This window comes from Pollachius pollachius (assembly GCF_949987615.1).
Source record: "Pollachius pollachius genome assembly, chromosome: 2".
Classification (NCBI taxonomy): Eukaryota; Metazoa; Chordata; class Actinopteri; order Gadiformes; family Gadidae; genus Pollachius; species Pollachius pollachius.
Window position 1 is genome coordinate 33,323,240 of NC_136935.1, and position 21,305 is coordinate 33,344,544.

The window sequence follows — 21,305 nt, forward strand, 5'->3', positions numbered from 1 at the left end:
AATAACAATGAGCAAAATGGAAAATTGGACAGGTGCTAATTCCATATTATTATATCGGTGCAGGGTAGACCTTGCTTCAAGCCATCTAGGCGGCTGCCAGCCTCTTACGGGGCTGGCGAACATCACCACCCAGGGTTGGGATGTTAAAAGGCAATTTATTGAAGAGGTTTGCATATAAATACATGGCCTACTGCACCATGTTGCCATGTAGGAGATTATTTACTCTCGAGTGTGTGTGGGACGTCTGGTTTAACCTGTGTACACAGATTACCCAATGTGCAATAGGGGTGCAGCCTCACCTAGCCTGAGTCCAAACAGTCTGACTCGGACAGGTGAGGCTGCTTAAACCAGCCATCCACACACACTCACACACACACACATATATATATATATATATATATATATATATATATATATATATATATATATATATATATATAAATGTAAACACTGCTCGCAAAGACCACCTATAAAATATTCCACATTAATGTGTTGTTTACAGTCATATATTAAGCATTCATATTATCAGTACTGACGATTATCTTCACAATTCCTGCTCAATGCAAAAGTTGTTCTAAACTTTTGCCCATGCTGTGTGAGTACACAGTTTGTGTTTGGTTAACTTGGAGGGTGTAGCTGGGTCTCCATGTGGGACACCATTGTTTTGACATCATGTTGGCGGTCCAGCCTTGAGCGAAGCACGCTTGTGTGGCTGTTTGTATAAATTCCCTCACAGCGTGCCGTAGTTCAAAACAACACTCTTGAGCTCTATTCAGAGAACAGAAAAACATCCAGTGGCTTTCTGTCTCTGGTTGACCAGCAGGTCAACGAATAAAGGCCTGCAGACATTACAAGTTAATTAACTAAAAACTGAAGACAAAATTGTTTTCAGAACCTGTGTTCAAACTCTGGTTGGAGTTTACATAAACCTCTACCATTGGTCTTCTGCTCAGCGTTATATGTGAAGTAGTTTATATTTTCTGTCAATTAAAACATTGTATGTCCCTTAACCTATAATACGCGTTATTTGATGAGGCCTAATATTTTGACTATTGCAACATAGTGATTTAAGTGTTGCAGAAGCATAGTTCTTCATTAACTCCTGGAATGCAGGCGCAGCATGGTTAAATACTTAACCCTCACTTATTTTTTACTCACATGAACAACTATTGGCCAAGAACACCAGTGCTGCGTGCGCAGTGCGCACACACTTCCTGGTCTGTAGCCAATGACAGAGCCGGAAAATTTGCTAGCGAAGCGACTGCCACTGTGTGAACTTTGACTCACGGTTGGACTGACAGAGCAAAAGGTAGGCAAGTTAATGTAAACTCTTACAAAACCTGTAATGAAGTACCGTTATAAAATGTTCATTCGCCGATGTTGTTTGTGGATGCACCAGTGTTGGCTACGTTAAGTAAATTGAAGACAATGCAAAGGAGAATGTTGCTGCAGGCTTACGTTGGCAATCATAAAAACAAAACCTCTAAAAATAATGTATGCTATCCGACATGATTGATGTAGAAAGTCCCAAAGGGAACAACTATAAATTGGGATACATGTGGAAAAGTTAGAACCGAGAAGGCAAATCCTTAAAAAATAAGAAAAAATGAGCATGCATATACGTACATCCAACTCATAACTGGCATGTAAATCATTGATATTAATATATGATTTATTTGTATGGTTCCCACTTATGTTTTTCACGATCACACCTTCACCTTGCTACTAATGCATCTCGTGTTGCTGTTATGTTGCTGTTACTGTTGTTGTTTAATCATCTAGGACGAGCCATGGGTCGCCTTGATGGGAAAGTGATCGTGTTGTCTGCAGCGGCGCAGGGGATTGGACGAGCGGCAGCAATAGTAATGACTTTATAAATTGCTCATGCAGTTGAGGTTAATTTCCCATTAGCCATTTTAATATATACAATTTGTTAGATTGTTTGTCTTCTGTGCTGAAGAGATGCGTACAATGGCAAATTCATCTCCACTGACAGCAGGGTCTGCATCACATCACACCTTTGTATACTGAGTCCCGTCACTTGAAGAGTTGCAACCCAGTCTGAGTTCTGCAATGTTTTTAAAAGTGAACTTATAGGGGTGAAAGTTAAGTTTAAAGTGGTTTTGAATCACATTATTGAATTATTTTAAACTGGTTTGATGTCTTATGTGTTCTTCAGCATATATAAACCATTACATCAATGTTGCTTAAAATAAGACCATCAAGAAAAAATCAAAAAAAAATCATCTGTGTTTTCCAGTCTCCAACCAGCTAGTGAACATTCTCATCGGCTCCGAACTTGAGTCGAAGTGCGTTTTCGGTGGCACTTTGACGCCACGCCAAAGGGCGAGAGGGTACACTAACTAGGGCTGTATGATATGGGGAAATAATTGAATTGCGATTATATTTAGACTATTATAGTATAACATTTGCCTATAATATTGCGATTGTGATTTAGTATGCGATTTTTCTTTTTAAAGTTCCTTATGTTTTGTATTATTACTTGACACATTGGCGGTCAGGTTTTTTGTCAGTCCGTGGCCAAATACCAACCAGTCCAAGACAAGTCCGGCACAATAAGAAATGTCTCCAGTCCAGTCCATTTATCCAGTATCTTTACCAAAGCTGTAAAACCGGCCATAGTCACTGTCTTTAACTATTAACTCCGCTATCGCCTTAGTAAATTTGTGGTTTTGAATCTCGTCCATATAGAGTTTTATTCTGGATCATTTCAGTCAGTGATCGCTGCCGGGTGGCATTCGATCTACTCGAAACACCTGTGGTCGGGTTTTTGTCTGTTTTCTTTTTTATGGCAGCAGCAACAAATCAAAGCGTAGCGTGAGAAGTTGTTTTCCTCATCTACTGCTATCGCTCGCATGTCACGTAAACTTGAACCCCATGTGGCCCTGTGTTTCAGATTCCGACCACCTGATTGGTTAGATTGTGTCATATCAGAACAAACACTTTACTTATTTTCAATCCCAGCCTTTACGATTTGAAAATCGCGCTCTATTACATTGCGATGTCGGTTGGAATTTGATGAATCGTTCAGCCCTAACACTAGCGCCACTGTGTGTGTGTGAGGCTGTGGGGAGCTACGTCTGGGCAACTGTTAATGTTGATGTCAGCCTCAGAGACAGGGTTAGGCTTCTCGAGGGTAAAGCCTTTGATTTTTTTAATACCATACCACCTGAATGTTCCCTGTGTTCAGCAAGACTTTACGAACAGACTGTGCAAAACATAATATACAGTGCGACAGCACAACAACTAGCAGCAGAGAGCTGTGACTCTTAAGGCTTCCCCACTGGTTGATATCCTTGTACAAACAGAACCTCTATACCGCCTCTCCGGGAGACCGAGTCATTTGATGACCATTTCCGCGGGAGTGATGCCTTGTGCGTAACACACATGTATGCATTTTTGATTGTGGATGCCTCTTTAAAATGTGTGTTTTTATTCTATTTTGTGTGGAGGAGGCTGGATCCCCGCTAGTCAGGCTTGAAATCCATCACAGACCGGGCTCCCATGGTCTGAAGAGCTTCCCATTTACACTCTGAAAGACACTTGAGGCTGTAATGGTCTAGCACATGTTTAATGGGGCGTCGCTACTATACTCCTCGGTTGGCCTAGCCACAGCATCTTTTTTTAACCTGTCGGTTAAGTCTTTTTTTTCTCGAAGACAAGAAGGACAGAATGTCTATCAAACACTCGATGCTGTGAATTTGATGATTTTTAACCGGCGGGCGGTGTGGGTGCAGTCAGTCGTAAACGGTTGGTGGTAATATTAGTTCCCGTTTTGACGTAACTACAGTGTTTTATTGTCCAAGAAAAATACAGCATGATGGCACCATCACTGTGTTTTGAAGCCTGCCCATGATAACAATATAATCTGATCACGCTGAAGATTATTACCTGGATGTTCTTTACATTATGTTGGTGAACATTAAATGATGTTATCATTTGCAGGCGTTTGCTAAAGAGGGAGCTAAAGTCACTGCAACTGATATCAATGGAGAGAAGCTGAGGGAGTTGGACGGCATTGCAGGTACTGCTTGTCAGGTCTATTCTGGTGCATCGCTGACATCTGCTGGACAGAGAGAAACTCTGCACACATGGTTTCTTGTCTTCTCAAAATACATGTTTGTTGTTCCTCAAAGGCTGTAACATAATATCGTTCATTTCAATATATTCTTCCTAATTTTTCCAGAATTATTTAAGTTATTTTCCTATTCAATTAGAGATTGTCATAATGCACAATACCATTTCATCTGACTGTAGTAGTGGTCATAAATGGCCCCTGATCATTCAAATGCATCGGTAACCTGATACACTAAGCCAGTGAAAGGTTATTCAAAGTTTTTAAAACATTTCATTGATGTAGCCACGTTTTTGCAGAGACTCAAACATAATAGTTTCTAGTTATAGTTTTGAAATATTGGCTATTTCATAGTTCATAGTTTAATAGTCTCATAGTCTTAATTTGGTTAAAATCCTCTCGCAGATAAAATGTAGAGAAATTGAAAATACTTGAAATTGTAAATACTGCTATCCGTTTTCTAACTGAAGGTATCAGAACCAAGGTGGTGGACGTGACTAAGAAGGACCAGGTGGAAGAACTGGCCAAGGAACACGACCACGTAGATGTGTTGTTCAACGTAGCCGGGTAAGTTCTCTCTCTCTCTCTCTCTCTCTGGCTCTGTCTCTTGCTCTGTATCTGTCTCTTTATCTCTCCCTCTCAAAGTGCGTTCCATCCCCTTCTCCCCCTTTTTTAAACCCTTAAACCGCACAACTTAAGGTCTTCCACAACCCCCTCCTTGACCTTGAACACCATTTCAGTAATGTGGTCGTGGGAGCGTTCCTGTTGCATCCAGCATTCAGCTTTTATCCAAAGCGACTCACAGTGAAACCAGATAATAAGTCAAGAAGGTAGTCAGCATCATGCTCTAGGATGCTTTCAGGTTGGGCTGTAGATGATGGAGGATTTAAACCCAGAACTTTGCAGCTGGGAGGGAAATGCACCTAAGCACAACAGCACCCTGCCCCTCATCTTCCTTCCATACCTCCTAAAGTCTGAAGTTCAAAGGACGTGTTATGGATATTGATAATTATGACAGTTTTAAAGCGATCATCTGTCCAACCGCTCATTGTTGTTGTCTCCTAGCTTTGTGCACCACGGCTCCATCCTGGACTGTGAGGAGGCTGACTGGGACTTCACTATGAACGTCAACGTCCGCAGCATGTACCTGATGACCAGGGCTTTTCTGCACAAGGTGACCCTTGACCTCCAAACCATATGCAAGCCTCTTAGATCGGCCGCGGTTGATAGAACCTGTGTCGGTTGTTAATAGAGTGCCATATGTTTAGTGTTTTTATGTTGTTCGGTTGGTTTTTTTTCTGGGGATTAGCTGTACTACACTGAGCCTTTAGAGGGAACAGTCCCGTTACTACCTGCTAATCTGTTTTTAGCTATACTCTAATTGCAAGCTAATGCGGCTATCCTAGAGACTTGAATCATAACATTTTGTCCCTTTTTGTAAAACCTTCTATAAAACTGTTGATACAAAAAGCAGTTGAGAAGGCTTTAACAGGAATGAACGTGGAGATCTCAAACATGATTACATGGTTATTATTGATCACATTGCTGGTAATTTATCTCCTACTGTGTTCATATTATAGATGTTGGCCAAGAAGTCAGGAAACATAATCAACATGTCATCAGTTGCGTCAAGCATAAAAGGTAAACAACAGTATTGATATCAATTACAATCCAGGTACAATCTAGTTTGAAAAGGCAAATAACACTAGACCAATCAAATTATATTGATATTGATACTGTTACAAACGATATATATATAACATCACATAAAAGGAAATACTCTTCGTAGCATAAACCTATACATATATATATTTTCTACATTATAGAAAATTATAAAGATATACTAAATCAAAGTAATTTATGAGGATAATGAACACAATACCAAAAAAATAGAAGTATTTATTTAACATGACAGCAACATGAGTAAGAAATGTTTGCTAAGCCATTGGGCAGCTGAACAATGTTATTGTAATCCTCTTATGTCTGCCATGGCTGCTGTCTTCTTTAGGCGTGGTCAATCGCTGTGTCTACAGCACTTCCAAGGCAGCTGTCATCGGACTCACCAAATCAGTGGCCGCAGACTACTTGGACCAAGGCATTCGCTGTAACTGTGTCTGCCCTGGTAGGTGTAAAATGTTTGTTATATATCCCCCCCTCCCCCCTCACATGATGAAAACCTTCACAGATAGTGGCAGTTTACTTTAGTTGTCCGCATCAAACACTTGCCATACTGTGTGCCATACCGCATGCCATACTGCGGCAGTTGACACTAGGGCTGTTTTAAATTGAATTCATATCGACATCGCAATGTAATAGAACGTGATATGCACATCGCAAAGGCTGCGATTTCTTATTGTTACTGAATGTAGTAATATCCTTTTTTTTTTCATTTACTAATTCAATAGTTCAATTAAGATGTTATAATATGAATTCCTGCATCAATTCAACTCAACACATTGGCCCGGCCAAAAGGGAAGAGCAATTTATATGTGACAGCTTCCAATGTTGTTCCGTGAAATATACAGAACATAAGGAACTTTACAAAGAAAATTGCATCCTAAATCGCAATTGGTCAAAATAATTGCAATTCGATTGTTCCCCCAAATCGTTCAGGCCTACCTGACACACAACACCTAGGTGTCTCTGTAGGCCAACACACGGGATGCAGGGATATGTTGTAACACAAGTTTGTTTTTAAAATGGGGACAAATGGATGAAAGAAATTGTTCTTGTGTGTGTGTGTGTCTGTCTCCAGGCACCGTTGATACTCCATCACTACGAGGCCGCATCCAGGCCCAACCAGACCCAGAGCAGGTACGACTACAATAGAGCCGGCAGCATACTGTAAATGGAAAATACGTTTGGCAATGAGGACAACATGATGTGATTGCAGAGAAAATTACATTTTAATGGGCCCTTTTTGCACCTCAAATTAATTGTTACTTGCCAGGACGGCATTGGAAACATTGTGTTTGATTGGTCACAAAAGCAAGGCGGCTGTGATTTATTGTGTTTTGTTCCGCAATCGGAATTCTGATATCCCGTCTCGATGGAGACCTCCAGTAATAGAATGATCAGTGATCAAACCTTTGAAACATTGAGTAATAAACCAGTTTATCCACAAACTACTTCTTTGAAGTCATATAGCTGACCGCTTAGGCCCTGTGATTCAGCGGTAACCACCAGATGGCAGGATCTGAAGATTGCATGATTTGAACTCCATGTAAAGTGCTGTGTAAAGTGAGCTCCTCATCTGTACCCCCCGCAGGCTTATAAAGACTTCATGGCAAGGCAGAAGACAGGGAGGATGTGCACCGCGGAGGAAGTGGCTTACCTCTGTGTTTACCTGGCTTCAGACGAGGTAAGCTCTGCTCGTGTGGTGTAGTGCCGAGTGCTTTGGTTTTGTTGATGCTGGTAGAACTCAATTAGGCTGCCACGGTTGAACAGGTGTTGGCACACAGTGGTTTCGCTGATGTTATGTCTTGATGTCTTATAATCTGTGGACCTGTTTTTGTGAAGATTGGATTTTCTGGTTCTCTGAACTGAGGCCCACTTTCTCACACATTGTGATATCCGAAGTAAAAGCATATTAAAAGTTGTGCACCTGCGAAATCAGTCACTGATATCGTTGCCATAACAGGGCTGTGCACAATTTTGTAGAGAACTGTTATAATTAACAGTTGCATATTCAAACTAGTTTATTTTATATTGTTTTGAATAACTGAAAATTTTCATCACATGCCATTTCTTTCATAAAACATATTTCTTTTACTAAACGCTAAATCAATGTGTTGCAGAGGAAGTTAATACATATGAGAACCTTTTTGCTTGCTGTTTTTACAAGTCCCTGCCAAGGGGACTTGGCTTTTGTATGCCTTTTAAGAACATAAGACTGACGTTACGGATGGCTCTAGCGGCCCTTGATCCAGACAATGAAGCCATGATTTGAATAGGCGGCGGCCGTTGACCTGTCAGTGGTGGAATGTGATGGCTCCCAGCCTGATGAGTGTCTTGGTTTCTCAACAGTCGGCCTACGTGACTGGGACAGAGCACATCATTGATGGAGGATGGCGTCTTTGAAGTTTCTGAACCGTTCCTTTCTAATAATTACTTCAAATCACTATTTGAAGCTGTTTTACAATTATTCATCCAACCCATGAATGATACAATTATAATACAACAAATTCCCCAGAGATATGATTTCAAGCTGTGTACCTACATTTACTTGTTTAAAGCTGAATTGTCAATTTAACACAGTCGTGCCACAAATGAGTTGTCAATATGTCAAAAAACATTTAATAAATTAATTTTGAATAAACCGAGTGGTAACAACGTATTCGGGATTCCTACACTTTAGTTCATACTAATGGAAGATGAGTAGTACCAGAGAATTACAAACATGCACGCACACGCACACACACGCACACACACACACATACACACGACACACACTACTAATCCCGCTCATTCCTGCTCGCAGTCGCCGCTCGATTCGTAGTACCAACTTGTTTCTCATGAAGCCTCAACCTAGGTCGCAATGGTGTGATGGTGGAAAATCTCGCACAATGAGGTGAGTTTACCTTAGCCTTTTCACATATTTACTTTGAATTCAACCGTGTATGTCGCGGCTTTACCTTGTGTGTCACTGCTGTGGGTTGGACTGGAGCTGTCAGCTGCTGCAAATTCAGCCAAGCCGGTTGCCACACCATGGGGCGGGAGATATGAGCTAATCAGATGTTTTTTAATGGCTAGAAATGTAAACGGTGGCTACGATTAAACTCGCATGTGGCATTTCGCCTCACCGAGCCTTATCACAATTCAAACAATGCCAACGTGGGTTACGTGTTGCTTTTTGATTACGATGACTGCACCCGTAGCTTGACAGCTAGCGTCGTATGGACTTGAGGTGAGAGGATCCTGAATGGTAGTGTTATCCCGGTCTACCGTAACGCAACTTCGTGTCTCTTGTTTCACATGAGCTGCGTACGCCAATTCAAAGTATCGGGAGCGAGAAGGATAACACCATGCAAAGAATAACAACTACAAGGAGTTTAAATGTGGATTTTCTTTTAAAATGGGAAAATGCCATATCCGAAACTTTTACGGAAACGGATATCTCTCTACCGGAAGTCCCACCCTTTCTCGCTAATAACCCTTATTTGGAGCATCCCGTTAGTTGCGTCCCCTGCGAGGAGACGCCTGGGAACCGGGACGAATGTAGATTAGACTCGATTTGGGCCATATGGTCATGTCACGCTATAAGCGTTGATTAGTGTGCGCTCCCCTTCACAATTGGATTAGTTTAAAGTCTGTTGCGACGACCGTTATTAGCATTTGGCGATTGGTTAAACAATCTTTATTCTCAGCCTTAACGTGATCTGAACTGGTTATTGGAAGTTAAGAGCTCTGGAAAAGCAAGGCAAGCATTGATGACTACAAAGGGCTTAACATCCTCGGCTGTTGAGAAATGTGAGGGATTTCATGAATTGTTCAAGATGAGAGCTCATTGTATTGGTCATGAATACCATGAGCATATCTAGGATGCAACATGATCAGCACGCAAGGCTTGAACACTACTATGTAATTTCCTTCAGTTGCAGTTAATAGTATCTCCAGCGTCATTAAGTCAATACGTCTTGTTCCTTTCCTCCTGATTAAACAGGTGACGGAAACGTTGGACCGTGAGAAGTTTTCTTATACAGGTGCAGAGCCGGAGAGGTACCGCCCATCGATGGCCAATCACTCGCCTCCTCCTGGCTTTCTGTGTTAAAAAGGTGAAGGATTCTTGAGATACTACAGCGACCTGCCATGGAGGAAGACCAGAATAAGACGGCCACGCCTGAGCACAGTCCGGTCCACAGCTCGGTTCCGAGCCCGGCTGCCAGCCCACTGCCCAACCCAGTCCCAGACAGAATCGTCCTGCCGTCAACTAACAATGTGGAGGTAGCCTTTATTGAAATGCACTCATCACTGACCTATTTTATTTTTACTTTATAGAATTGAATCCCTTAAGTTGATATTAAGAAGAGAAGAAGAGAGAGAATGCCATCTCATTCTTAATTTGTATAAGTGATGAATTGCGTGAATTCGAAGCAAAGGAATTAAGATGTATGAACATGTTATAACAGCAGTAAACAGACGGCCAGTCTTCGATATTTAATGACCTCAAGCATGATTGAATTGTCCGGTTGAAATATGAATAGGAAATGATAAATTCTTCTATCAGAAGTATTATGTTTTTTCCAATGTCTAAATTCTGCTTGAACTTTGAGACAAATCCTATTTCCCTAAAACACAGTATCAGTGCTCTATCTTGCTTTACTGCCACTTCCCAGTCCATTGTGCAAGTCTATATCATTGTTTGATTTGTCATATTTGGAGAAATAGTAATGCTTGCCCTGATGTCTGTGGGCCAATAGTCTAAGATAAAGAACTTCTGGGTGTGGCTGTCTATAGCTACTAGTCTACTGTTAATATCATCGTTATCGTTGTGTTTAATTCAGAAGATGTTATAGGACAGTAAAGTAAGTGTTAGGGATGTCATGGTTTAGATTCAAACATTGAAGTGGGTTGAAAAAGATAACAATTTTCAGCAAACATTTTGTGTGCTCAGCATTTTAAAATCACAGTTTTTCTGTTTAGCTATATAGTTGTGTTGGTATCTAGTCTAGATGAATATGGGTTGAAAGGTACTGGGTTTGATCCCCAATGCCTGCAGCCTACCTGTAGGCATCCTTGAACAAGATGCATCTATTAAATGTCATAAATATTGTAAAAAACTGATACTTTTTCCAGTATTTGGATTCAGTGTTTCTCTGGGGTCATTCTCTGTCCAAACTCAAATCCCAGTTTCCTCCTCTGCAGCTCTGTACCACAGCACAACAAAGTATGAATACTAAACGTGTGTGTGTGTGTGTGTGTGTGTGTGTGTGTGTACCCTTACAACCCCTACTGCCCGTACTAAACCTCACACTAGAACACCTTGTCCTCCCTCTCCTGCGTCCCTCTCCTCCAGCACCTCAACGTCAACCAGATCCAGGTGGTGGTGCGCCGCAGCTCCACCCCCAACGTCACCGAGGAGACCACCTACTTCCTGCCCCGCAACGCCGTGGTCGACGCCGGCACCAACACGGACCCCCCCGTGGTGTGCTGCCCGTTGCTCCGCAAGGTCTGCCCCTGCCCCCCCAGGGGCCTGCTGGCCTCGCTGATCACTAAAGGTACCAGCAGAACCAGAACCACCAGCAGCAGCCCATGGTGACATGGTTGAATGGGGTCGTGTAGCGCTCAATGCTTTTTACAAAAGGTGGTTTTGGATAAAAGTAAAAAACACTATTTGACAGAATGTCTTACATGTGCTTATTACACCTTTCGGAAACCCTTTCAGAATGGCTGCATGGTTTTCTCTATAGCTTGGTATAGTAACAGCTGTTTCATTTCAATCATTTAATAGAATTGGACTGTATTTCCTCAAGTTTTTCATCGTAATCAATTCTCATCTCGTGAACAAAGTCAAAGGTTGATGGTATTAACCAATGGAAGTTCAATGGAAGTTCGCTTTGTCATACGTGCTGTTCTCCATCATCATACTGTGTGTGTGTGTGCGTGCGTGTGTGTGTGTGTGTGTGTGTGTGTGTGTGTGTGTGTGTGTGTGTGTGTGTGTGTGTGTGTGTGTGTGTGTGTGCGCGACCCCAGTGATTCTGGCTGCGGTGCTCTTCGGCGTGGTGTGGGCCATCACGGAGAAGGAGTGCCTGCCGGGGGGGAACCTCTTCGGCATCACCGTGCTCTTCATATGCGCCGTCACCGCCGGCAAGCTGGTGGGCCTCATACGCCTGCCCAGGCTGCCCCCCTTCCCACCTCTGCTGGGTAAGACTCAGGGCGCTGGGCTGAGGGAGCTCCGCACCAGTGGTTCTCAACCTCCGGTCCGCTGGCCGGTTATGAGATGGTGCTCCCGGGATCCCCCCCAAAAAGAAATATGTGTTTATTTCAGAAACACATTTTTTACTACTACTTTTTACTTTTTACTGCTACTACTGGAGGAACTGGTTAGTGGGTGAGACCAAGACGGAACTGTTTTGAACTGAAAATGATTATTTTGTGTTTACAATAATAATCACCACTAACCACATGTGTGTCTAATGGTGGCATTGGTTGGTAAAAGGATCAAGACCCCTACAAGTTGGTTTATTTATTTTTTGTACCGTATCTCAATACCCTCCTCTTTCTTCATCTTCAACACAATTCAGTTTATGATGGCTCATTAAACTATTAGGGAAGATAGTTGGTTGTTTTTTTCACAACCGGATCAGTGATTCACTGCATAGCATTGTGAGTAGTATGTAGTCGTAATATAATTGAGATTTTAAAATCCAATCAGGCCTTTTCATATCAATGGTTTGTTCTTTGGTCAGTTGCAGATCAGATCTTTGCTGTTTAACCAAATTGATAGGGGACCACCCATTACACACCAAGCTGGGATTGATGTTGTCTACAAAGTCTGGTAGAAGCTGCTCAGCTCTGTACTCGCTGACCTTGCATTTTATCTTATGGTCTTTATGACCTTACCTTAAGCTGACAAGCAAATATTTTTGTTTTGCTATTTTGTGTAGTTGCGAATTGAGTGTTTTGTGTAATCTCTTTTGCCTATCTCATTGTTATGTCTCTGCCCTGTACTCTTTATTATTGTGTTCTCTCTGTTTTGAACTGCCAAGGAGCTACAGATGCAAATTTGTTGAAAGCTATAATATGCTGTGGTGCCTTAAATTTTGACCTTTGTTTAAAACTGCTATGTAAATATACAATACACAAAGTTTGGGTTAAAGAGTACGTAAACACCAAATACACGCATTCAGTTCATAACGGTTCCTTGTGGGTCCCACAAAGTGTTATTTTCTTACTTGAGTTAAACATGACATGAATTATGAGAAAAAAAAGTATATTATCTTCTGTTTTAGCCTGTGCTACACGAAACCGTATCGTCAAATTATCCCAATCACGATGATGTCTAATTGTTTTTCCCTGCACAGGCATGTTGCTGATGGGCTTCACATTGAGGAACATCCCTGTGGTAACCGATGCCGTCTACATCGACTTCAAGTGGTCGGCGTCTCTCAGGAACATCGCCCTTGCCGTTATCCTAGCCAGAGCTGGGCTGGGCTTGGACCCTTCGGTACGTGGGCCACACAGGAGCTGCGTCATACTCAGTGATTCATGGCATGCTCCTGACATGCGACAGAGTTCACTCTGAAGACACTTTTACCACAGCGTCTTGCAGTGAACATGCCTACAGGTTTAACTGCTGACATCGAGGGAATCGAACACAGTGCCTCCCTCAGCTATAATGGGAGAAGATGGTATTTTATAAATCCCAGACGGGAATTTCGGGTGAGAGGGAAACGTACAGGAAGTAACGGAGTTGCAAATGTGAATAAGAGCTGAATTAAAAAAGATAAGAGCCGGTTGAGCTTCACCGGTCGCTGCTACGCCATCACGCCCCCTAGCTTATTGCACTTTGGTTTTTATGCCGTTCCAAGCAGAATGAAACCGGTAAATGTTATCTTGATGTCCTCTTGTTAATAGTTGTTTTGTGTTTTGTGTGAATGTTTGTGTGTGTGCGTGCACATGTGTTTGCGCGTGCGTATGTGTGTGTGTGCGGGCACGTGTGCGTGTACAGGCGCTGCAGAAGCTGAAGTCGGTGTGTTTGCGGCTGGCCTGTGGGCCGTGTATCCTGGAGGCGTGCACCGTGGCGGTGGTCTCCCACTTCCTCATGGGGCTGCCCTGGGTGTGGGGCTTCATCCTTGGGTACAGCCCCGCCGCTCGCTAGCCTTCTCCCCACCCCTCTACATTAGCCTCCCAAACCCAGTCAAACTGAACTTAACTTGTTTGCGTGATAGACTACAGACTCTGTATTTTATTCAACAATAATTTAATAATACTTAGTGTTATTAAAGGTGATCACAGTAACTGCTTATGGCCGAGCTGACATCTAGCGTCGCTACAGGCTATCATCCGTGGTTTTAAAAAGAACCATTCAAGGGCGCTTTGCTAATTGCACTCTTTTGCAGGTGGACCAGTTGTGCTTATTTTCATGAGGGCTGTCAGACCGCAAGTCTGTCTTGATCTATACAGAGTATATGAATAAAAAAAATAATTAGATCTTTTTTTTTTGGACGACGTAGTTATGGCGGCAGGCATGTGTTGCTTAGGCGGCCGCCTGAGCTGAAAAGTGCCGTGGGAAACCCTTTATTGAGGCTGCTTTAATCAAGATTGAAGAGTTGTAAAGAGAGAGAGGGGGAAAAGAGCAAGTTTTTTTGACTCAACAAACCCAGAAAAAGTCCTCTCCCTATCTGGTCCCTCCATCTCTTTTCTCCATCATCGAGGAGTTGATTGTTGTGTGATTGACAGCAAGTATTTATTGTATTCTCCCTGAAACAATCAGGGAAGAGATCCACAGACTGCTCAGAAATTAGCCAGGAGATGTCCAAAATCTGGCCAATCCAGAGGCAGGCGCAGTCAACTCTTAACAGAAACCGTTCTCACGGAGCATTTCACTCACCACTAGATTTCAACCTTCAGCAACTTTCTAATAGTTATAAGTACATTAATTCTAACTGAGTCCCTTTTTAAAACCAAAGGACACTTCATAAAGACAGAGCTTGCAAAAAAAAATTGTAATTACAATAATTAGTGTAATTTTCATCCACATTTCATTATCCCAAGGACACTTTAAATAAAAATGTGTTTTTAAAAACAAGCAAAATTAGGCCGAGACATTAAGGCCTGGATATTTGGCGAGGCTTACCTCTATTCTGTCCATGGTTAAGTGCTCTTCAGTGGAGGACTGATGATGTGTACCTTCTCTTCTCTCTCTCTCTCTCTCTCTCTCTCTCTCTCTCTCTCTCTCTCTCTCTCTCTCTCTCTCTCTCTCTCTCTCTCTCTCTCTCTCTCTCTCTCTCTCTCTCTCTCTCTCTCTCAGCTTCGTCCTGGGGGCGGTGTCCCCGGCGGTGGTGGTGCCCTCTATGCTGGTACTCCAGAAGGACGGCTATGGCCTGGAGCAGGGCATCCCCACGCTGCTCATGGCGGCGGGGAGCTTCGACGATATCCTGGCGATCACCGGCTTCACCACCTGCCTCGGCATGGCCTTCGCCACGGGTGAGTAAGGGAGGGCAGGTGGGATGGGGGTGGGGTGGCCTCTTCCTTGGAAAAACGATGGAGATCAGGTCGTGTTTGTTTCCTGCTAAACTTGAACTTCATGCTAAACAAAACCCCAATGAAATGTAAATCCATTACTGTTATTATCATTCCCTCTTCTCCGAACTGGAGAACACCTCCAGCTGGTTCTTCAAGGGGAACTTTATCCTTCCGGTGTTCCGAGAGCCGTGAGAACATGTGCACCGGTCTGAGTAACTGACTAGGGGGTTCCCCCCATGCTGCTCGCCCTTAAAAAGCCTCCTACTACGTCCCCCCCTCGCTACTCCATGCCGGGGAGAGTCACTGCAGATAAAGGGCATGGGAACATGGTGCCATGATGCCAATTCATTGTACCTATACTTGTACCGTAGGCCTGCTCGGAAGGGGTCTTGGGTCCCACAGATGCTCTCAGGGGCCCTGAGAAGACCTCTAGTTAACAACCACCTAACTATGTTCGTTAGGACACACCAAGAAATGTTGGGTCACACAAAGATGGGCTTGCGTCTTAACGAATGGACCAGCTTTTAGTTGGTAACATCACTTCCCTCAAGTCCTAGTCAAATACCGATAAAAATAATCAAAGTTTTGCAATGAAACAACCCCTATTGGGTTTTGCATGTGTGCTCACGTTAGGAGCAATATCTAACTTATTATTCGTAGTTGATTATATTCGTAGTTGCGTATGCAGCAGTATGAGCAGAGTGATGTTCCCTGCCTTCTATGGGCTAATGTTGTGTACCCCCTGTAGGCTCCACGTGGTACAACCTGTTGAGGGGGGTACTGGAGGTGGGTGGGGGCATGTTGGCTGGCATCCTGCTGGGATTCCTCATCCAGTATTTCCCCAGCGTTGACCAGGTAAGACAGTCCACAGTACTACTACGTAGTACACATTAGAGCCTGTTTCTATGCATTAACGTGTGTGTGTGTGTGTGTGTGTGTGTGTGTGTGTGTGTGTGTGTGTGTGTGTGTGTGTGTGATGGTCTCAGACCAAGGGCTATTGGTTAGATCCTGTTAGCTTGACTTTCTTGTAATTCTACTCTAAATGCTAGCTTTTACAGAACTGATGCATAACATGGGCTGGCCTTTTCTGATATCGATATCCGTTTTAAAATGATAAATAATTTCACTTCTGTGTTTGGGGAACATAACATTTATAAAGAATTAAATTTCTTTGACATGAAGATGTTGGAGTACGGAGTTAAATGTGTGTTTCATTTAAACTGATATATTTGAAAGGTATATATATTCAAAACGGTATATATATGAAATAAATTGGCTGCCTATTTTTTGTTAATTGTTTGAAATGTTTCCTTCAAAAATATATTTTTGTGTGCTTTAACAATTTGCTTCCCCCCAGAAACACCTGGTGATGAAGCGTTCCTTCCTGGTGCTGGGTCTTTCTGTGTTCTCCGTGTTTGGGAGTGGAGTCGCAGGCTTCCCCGGTTCTGGAGGGCTGTGTACTCTGGTGCTGGCTTTCCTGGCTGGGTTGGGCTGGGGCAAGGACAAGGTACAGTACCATATAATATAGATTTATTAGGGCTGTCAAACGATAACAATTCAATCGCGATTAACCGCATTGTATTGGTTGGTTAACTCATGACTACTCACATTTTTTTAATTAGGTGAGTCTTAAGTTGTATTTGTTTTTCTTCTTTATTATTCACCACAGACTTTGCTACCTATATCCTTCCACAAATTTTCACAGAGAGACTCCATTCCAATTTTAAAATCTTCATATAAGCTTGGAATTGCACACTTCTTTTCAGTATTCTATTTTATACTTTTTAAGATATTCTAATTTTAAAATACTATTTTTTACAATGGAAGCCAATGGGAGGACGGCGGAGCCACTTCACCAGTGCAATTTCAGCAGTGCAGGGTGATACATTTGACCTTTCGGATTCTTCAGTTAAATTCCTTTTACATTTCTGCATTTTTAGCAATGCTTTGTGCTTTTCATTCAGCTGTCACTTAATTTGATTTTAACCATTAACATTTTTTTAAATGGTGTGCATGTTTACATTGTTTACTACATTTAGTTTTTTGAACTCTGTTCAAATCCCTTCACTTGAATTAAGCCATTTAACGTTTTTTTGAATCTTAATCTATGTGGCTTTATTAAAACATATTTTCATCTTCAATGTTCTTTTTGAAATCCATTCCAATTGAAATTAAATGAGATTATCAAATGGAATGACACATTATCCTTCATACCAAATGTACTGTACTTAATAAGCAAAAACAAGACAGCGTGATCTTGAGGGAGCTTTTCAGACTTACTCAGTCTGGGTTTAATATGAAACTTACGAATTACCAGAGATTTGGGAATTGTACAATTGTAAACCAACAGTTATAACTATAAGTGTAGTTAAATTAAAGTGGCACCACACATTTGGGGATTGTAAACAGACTGTCACTGCAGTTTTTATCAGGCACTTACTGCAAGTTTGATTTAATTTAAAATAAGTGTGACTAAAAACAAAAAATAATTCTGAAATTAATATTGACATTCTGTAAGCAGAAAATTAATGAAATAGAACGTGCGTTTATTTTTATAAATCAAATTAAAATAAGATTGCGTTAACAAGTTATTATCGAGCCAAATTGAACAGCCCTAATATTTATACATTTTGTTATGGGGCCAACTGAAATGGTATTAGAATACATTAACAACAATCTCCACTAAACAGTCTGTACCGCCTTCTTGATTTCAGTTTCCCCTTTACAGCATCATATCTTCACACTGATATATTTTCCGAGGGTATTTATGTTGACCACCTCCTAGCTGGTCCTTCCTATCCAGCAGGCAGCTGATGGACTCACTGTGGTCCTGGTTTGTTTCCTCAACCAGAGGAAACACCTCCCCCATGTGTCTATCAGTAGGGTCCCGGCCCTGCTCTGTGGGTCCCCACTTGTGTTTATGTGTGTGTGTGTTTATGTTTGTGTGTGTGTTTCTAGATTCACGTGGAGGAGGTGGTGGGGACAGCCTGGGATGTGTTCCAGCCCCTGCTGTTCGGTCTGATCGGAGCAGAGATCAGGATCTCCCAGCTGGAGGCCCACACAGTAGGTGAGGCCCCGCCCATCTCCAGCATTGAGCCAGCATCGGGCAGCCATCTTGGTTCTGAACACTAGCTGGGTGGCGGAATCATAGACACACAAACATACATAGATGCCGCATTGACTGCTTTGGCCTGTTGCTATTATGGGTTAAGGCCAAACAAGCAAGATGGCTGCTAAAGGTGAACAAGGTCTATTGTCTCTCATTCAAATCCCTCCCAGGCTGACGCACACAAGTTTGCATAGCGTACACAATGCAGATAGTATCCAGTGTTGTCACGGTCTGACTCAGGAGGTAATAAAAAAAAAATCCCTGTTCTAAAGTTAACATTATAATTACATTTTGTATTAGTTTATTTTATTCAGCAAAAAACAGAAATAATGGATAAAATGCAACTTTTTCAATACCTTTTTAATCTGGTATTAAGAATAGTAGCGGTCACTATTCAACTCATCTGAAGTTATTGATTTAGCATTGAGAAGGTAACTGCTAGTGGCCCTTTCTCAAGTATAGACTGCGAACATTGGGGCTCAAGTGTGTGTGTGTGTGTGTGTGTGTGTGTGTGTGTTTGTGTGTGTAGGCCTGGGCATCGCCTCCCTCCTCATTGCCCTGGTGGTGCGCGTCCTCTTCACCTATGTGTGTGTGCTCTTCGCTGACTTCAACACCAAGGAGAAGCTCTTCATCGCCCTGGCCTGGATGCCGAAGGCCACTGTGCAGGTACTGCAGCGCCGCTCCACTAGGGGCTCCCGAGAGGGGCTCCGAGAGGGGCTCCGAGAGGGGCTCCAAGAGGGGCTCCTGAGAGGGGCTCCTGAGAGGGGCTCCGAGAGGGGCTCCTGAGAGGGGCTCCTGAGAGGGGCTCCTGAGAGGGGCTCCTGAGAGGGGCTCCTGAGAGGGGCTCCTGAGAGGGGCTCCAAGAGGGGCTCCTGAGAGGGGCTCTTGAGAGGGGCTCCTGAGAGGGGCTCCTGAGAGGGGCTGGAGGGGAGATCCAAGACCTTTAAAAAGCGTGGAGAAGAGCGGAAGAAGATTTTGGGAAGAAAAAACCCTGAAAAAGTCTTGTCTATCTCTGCTCCCTTTCTTCCTACATTAATCTGTCATTGAGGTGGCAATGCTACGCGTCCTTATGTGGATGTCGGGCAAGAAAGATGCACTGAACCTATCTGGGAAGAGATGCCCTGATAGCTCATAAATTAGCCAGGAGTTGCCAAAAATCTAAAATCGCTTTAGAAAAGAGAAAGGCACGTGGTCCACCACAACAGATATAAACGCGACTAACTCAGTCAGTCCTCAGTAAAGGTAACCATAGCGACTACCTCCAGTAACCTACTGTTGCCTCCCCCCCCTCCTCCTGCAGGCGGCCATCGGCTCCACAGCGCTAGACATGGCCAGGATCAAGGGGGACCCTTTGCTGGAGCGGTACGGTATGGACGTGCTGACGGTGGCCGTGCTGGCCATCCTCCTCACCGCCCCCGTGGGGGCCCTTGCCATCGGCCTGGCCGGCCCCCGCCTGCTGCAGAAGCCGAGGAGCCCGAGCTGGGGTGAGCCCGTCAAACACAACCTCTCCGCCTTCCTTCTGGGTAGGTACAGGGATACATTGTCCTCCGTAACCTGAGTAGAGCCCTCCCCTGATTCCCCCAACACCGCGGCTCCTCGGCTTGCTTTAGTAAGTAGTGAGTTCTGCTTAGTAGTACCTCGTTGCTTCACCAGCCTTCTGTTTGGCATACAGTGTGTATGAGCCTGTTGTGAGAGTAATGTATGGGTAGAAGAGTTGTCCTACAGTTGTTGTTGAAACAGTGAGTATGAGCCTGTTGTGAGAGTAATGTATGGTTAGAAGAGTTGTCCTACAGTTGTTGTTGAAACAGTGAGTATGAGCCTGTTGTGAGAGGATGGATGGTTAGAATGGTTATGGTTGTCCTTAAGTTTTTATTGAAGCAGTTATCCCTTCCCACTAGCCTCGCGAGATTAGGATGGTCTCGAGTGGTTCAAAGTTCAGTTTCTTGCTGAGGATCAGTCTGGCCTCGCTCCCATGAAACAACCTTTCATAACCTCAATGCTAGAGGCACCAATCAAGGCCATGGGAGGGAGTTCTGCAGCTCTTTTCCCCTGCATGGTTCCGTACCGGCTCCACTCGACTACTCGCCTTTATTGATTTTCCAACGGGAAGAAATTGTGGTGTCAACTCGATAACTCGTCAAGGTTCAAAGCAGGCTGAGACGACACCAAAGGGTGACGAAAAAAATACTGCAATGTACTGATTGGTCAGAGAGAACTGTGCAAAGATATCCTGCACAAATCCGTCATATTTCCTTACTTTTTTTTATTTGCATAGTAATCTCAGGTCAAAGGTAATTTTACATAAAACAATCAATTCTGTCTTTTTTTCATAGTGAAGAATTCTTTGTTTTCCTGGCACAAAAGAGGGAATATATTACTAAAACAAAATAAACTAACAAGTTGATAAGAAAGCACGGAGCACAGCGCTGCAGAATTTCCAACAATGGCAGCAGTTGACAAAAGTACCACAATTGAAGAATAGTGATTTCAAAGGGAAAACATAAATATGCACTAAATGGGAGAGATTTTGTCAGACCAGATTGAAGTCATCAAGAGTAGCCAATACCTGACTTGTTATGAACTTAAATTCTGTCCCCGTATAGCGTTTGATTGGTTCCTTTTAATTTTTTGGATTGGGAAGGTGTTTTCAATCTGAGAACTTAAATGTGAACTTGCGTGATCAGACACCAAAAATATTTTGAAGATAAAGTTTTCCTTAATGCTTTTGTTTGCTCCTTCTTATATTTATTGTTGCAGGTGTTGCCGCGGCTACAGACGGAGACGAAGAAACTCCCGTCAGTTATGAAAGTACGCTCTGAGTACAGTACGTCATGAGAGTGCTGCAACCGTTTTTTATTCATAATGGATGTAACCAAAAGGAAAGAAAGTGTGATTACCTATGTAGTAGTAAGT

General features: G+C 42.9%; 2 protein-coding genes across 4 annotated transcripts; both read left to right on the plus strand.

Moving 5' to 3' along the window:
* Positions 1–1,243: 1,243 nt before the first annotated feature.
* On the plus strand, positions 1,244–8,408 carry bdh2 (3-hydroxybutyrate dehydrogenase, type 2). The gene is made up of 10 exons (XM_079729580.1): positions 1,244–1,309; positions 1,783–1,862; positions 3,967–4,045; positions 4,567–4,663; positions 5,162–5,270; positions 5,677–5,737; positions 6,105–6,218; positions 6,852–6,910; positions 7,365–7,457; positions 8,123–8,408. The coding sequence occupies exons 2-10, from the start codon at positions 1,791–1,793 to the stop codon at positions 8,174–8,176; spliced, it is 738 nt and encodes a 245-aa protein (XP_079585706.1). The 5' UTR covers positions 1,244–1,309; positions 1,783–1,790; the 3' UTR covers positions 8,177–8,408.
* A 129-nt stretch (positions 8,409–8,537) lies between these two features.
* On the plus strand, positions 8,538–21,286 carry LOC307071276 (sodium/hydrogen exchanger 9B2). 3 transcript variants are annotated; one of them, XM_079730258.1, is made up of 13 exons: positions 8,538–8,666; positions 9,759–10,039; positions 11,112–11,313; positions 11,789–11,959; positions 13,120–13,262; positions 13,767–13,894; positions 15,069–15,244; positions 16,032–16,138; positions 16,641–16,790; positions 18,242–18,350; positions 18,922–19,058; positions 19,693–19,915; positions 21,150–21,248. In XM_079730258.1, exons 2-13 carry the CDS (start codon positions 9,905–9,907, stop codon positions 21,209–21,211), a joined length of 1,743 nt encoding a protein of 580 aa, XP_079586384.1. In that variant the 5' UTR covers positions 8,538–8,666; positions 9,759–9,904; the 3' UTR covers positions 21,212–21,248. The 3 variants fall into 3 exon arrangements, with proteins under 3 accessions (XP_079586384.1, XP_079586385.1, XP_079586383.1); XM_079730259.1 differs by lacking the exon at positions 8,538–8,666 and adding an exon at positions 9,201–9,565 and having other exon boundaries at positions 19,693–19,876; positions 21,150–21,286; XM_079730257.1 differs by lacking the exon at positions 8,538–8,666 and adding an exon at positions 9,201–9,565.
* Positions 21,287–21,305: the final 19 nt, after the last annotated feature.

Excerpts from the sequence above, each read along its gene's own strand:
- bdh2 (XM_079729580.1), top strand. The coding sequence starts at position 1,791 with ATGGGTCGCCTTGATGGGAAAGTGATCGTGTTGTCTGCAGCGGCGCAG. Across the intron at positions 5,271-5,676 it reads CCAGGGCTTTTCTGCACAAG|ATGTTGGCCAAGAAGTCAGG; the intron begins GTGACCCTTGAC and ends TTCATATTATAG. Across the intron at positions 7,458-8,122 it reads TTTACCTGGCTTCAGACGAG|TCGGCCTACGTGACTGGGAC; the intron begins GTAAGCTCTGCT and ends GTTTCTCAACAG.
- LOC307071276 (XM_079730258.1), top strand. The coding sequence starts at position 9,905 with ATGGAGGAAGACCAGAATAAGACGGCCACGCCTGAGCACAGTCCGGTC. Across the intron at positions 13,895-15,068 it reads GTGTGGGGCTTCATCCTTGG|CTTCGTCCTGGGGGCGGTGT; the intron begins GTACAGCCCCGC and ends TCTCTCTCTCAG. Across the intron at positions 19,916-21,149 it reads CCTCTCCGCCTTCCTTCTGG|GTGTTGCCGCGGCTACAGAC; the intron begins GTAGGTACAGGG and ends TTATTGTTGCAG.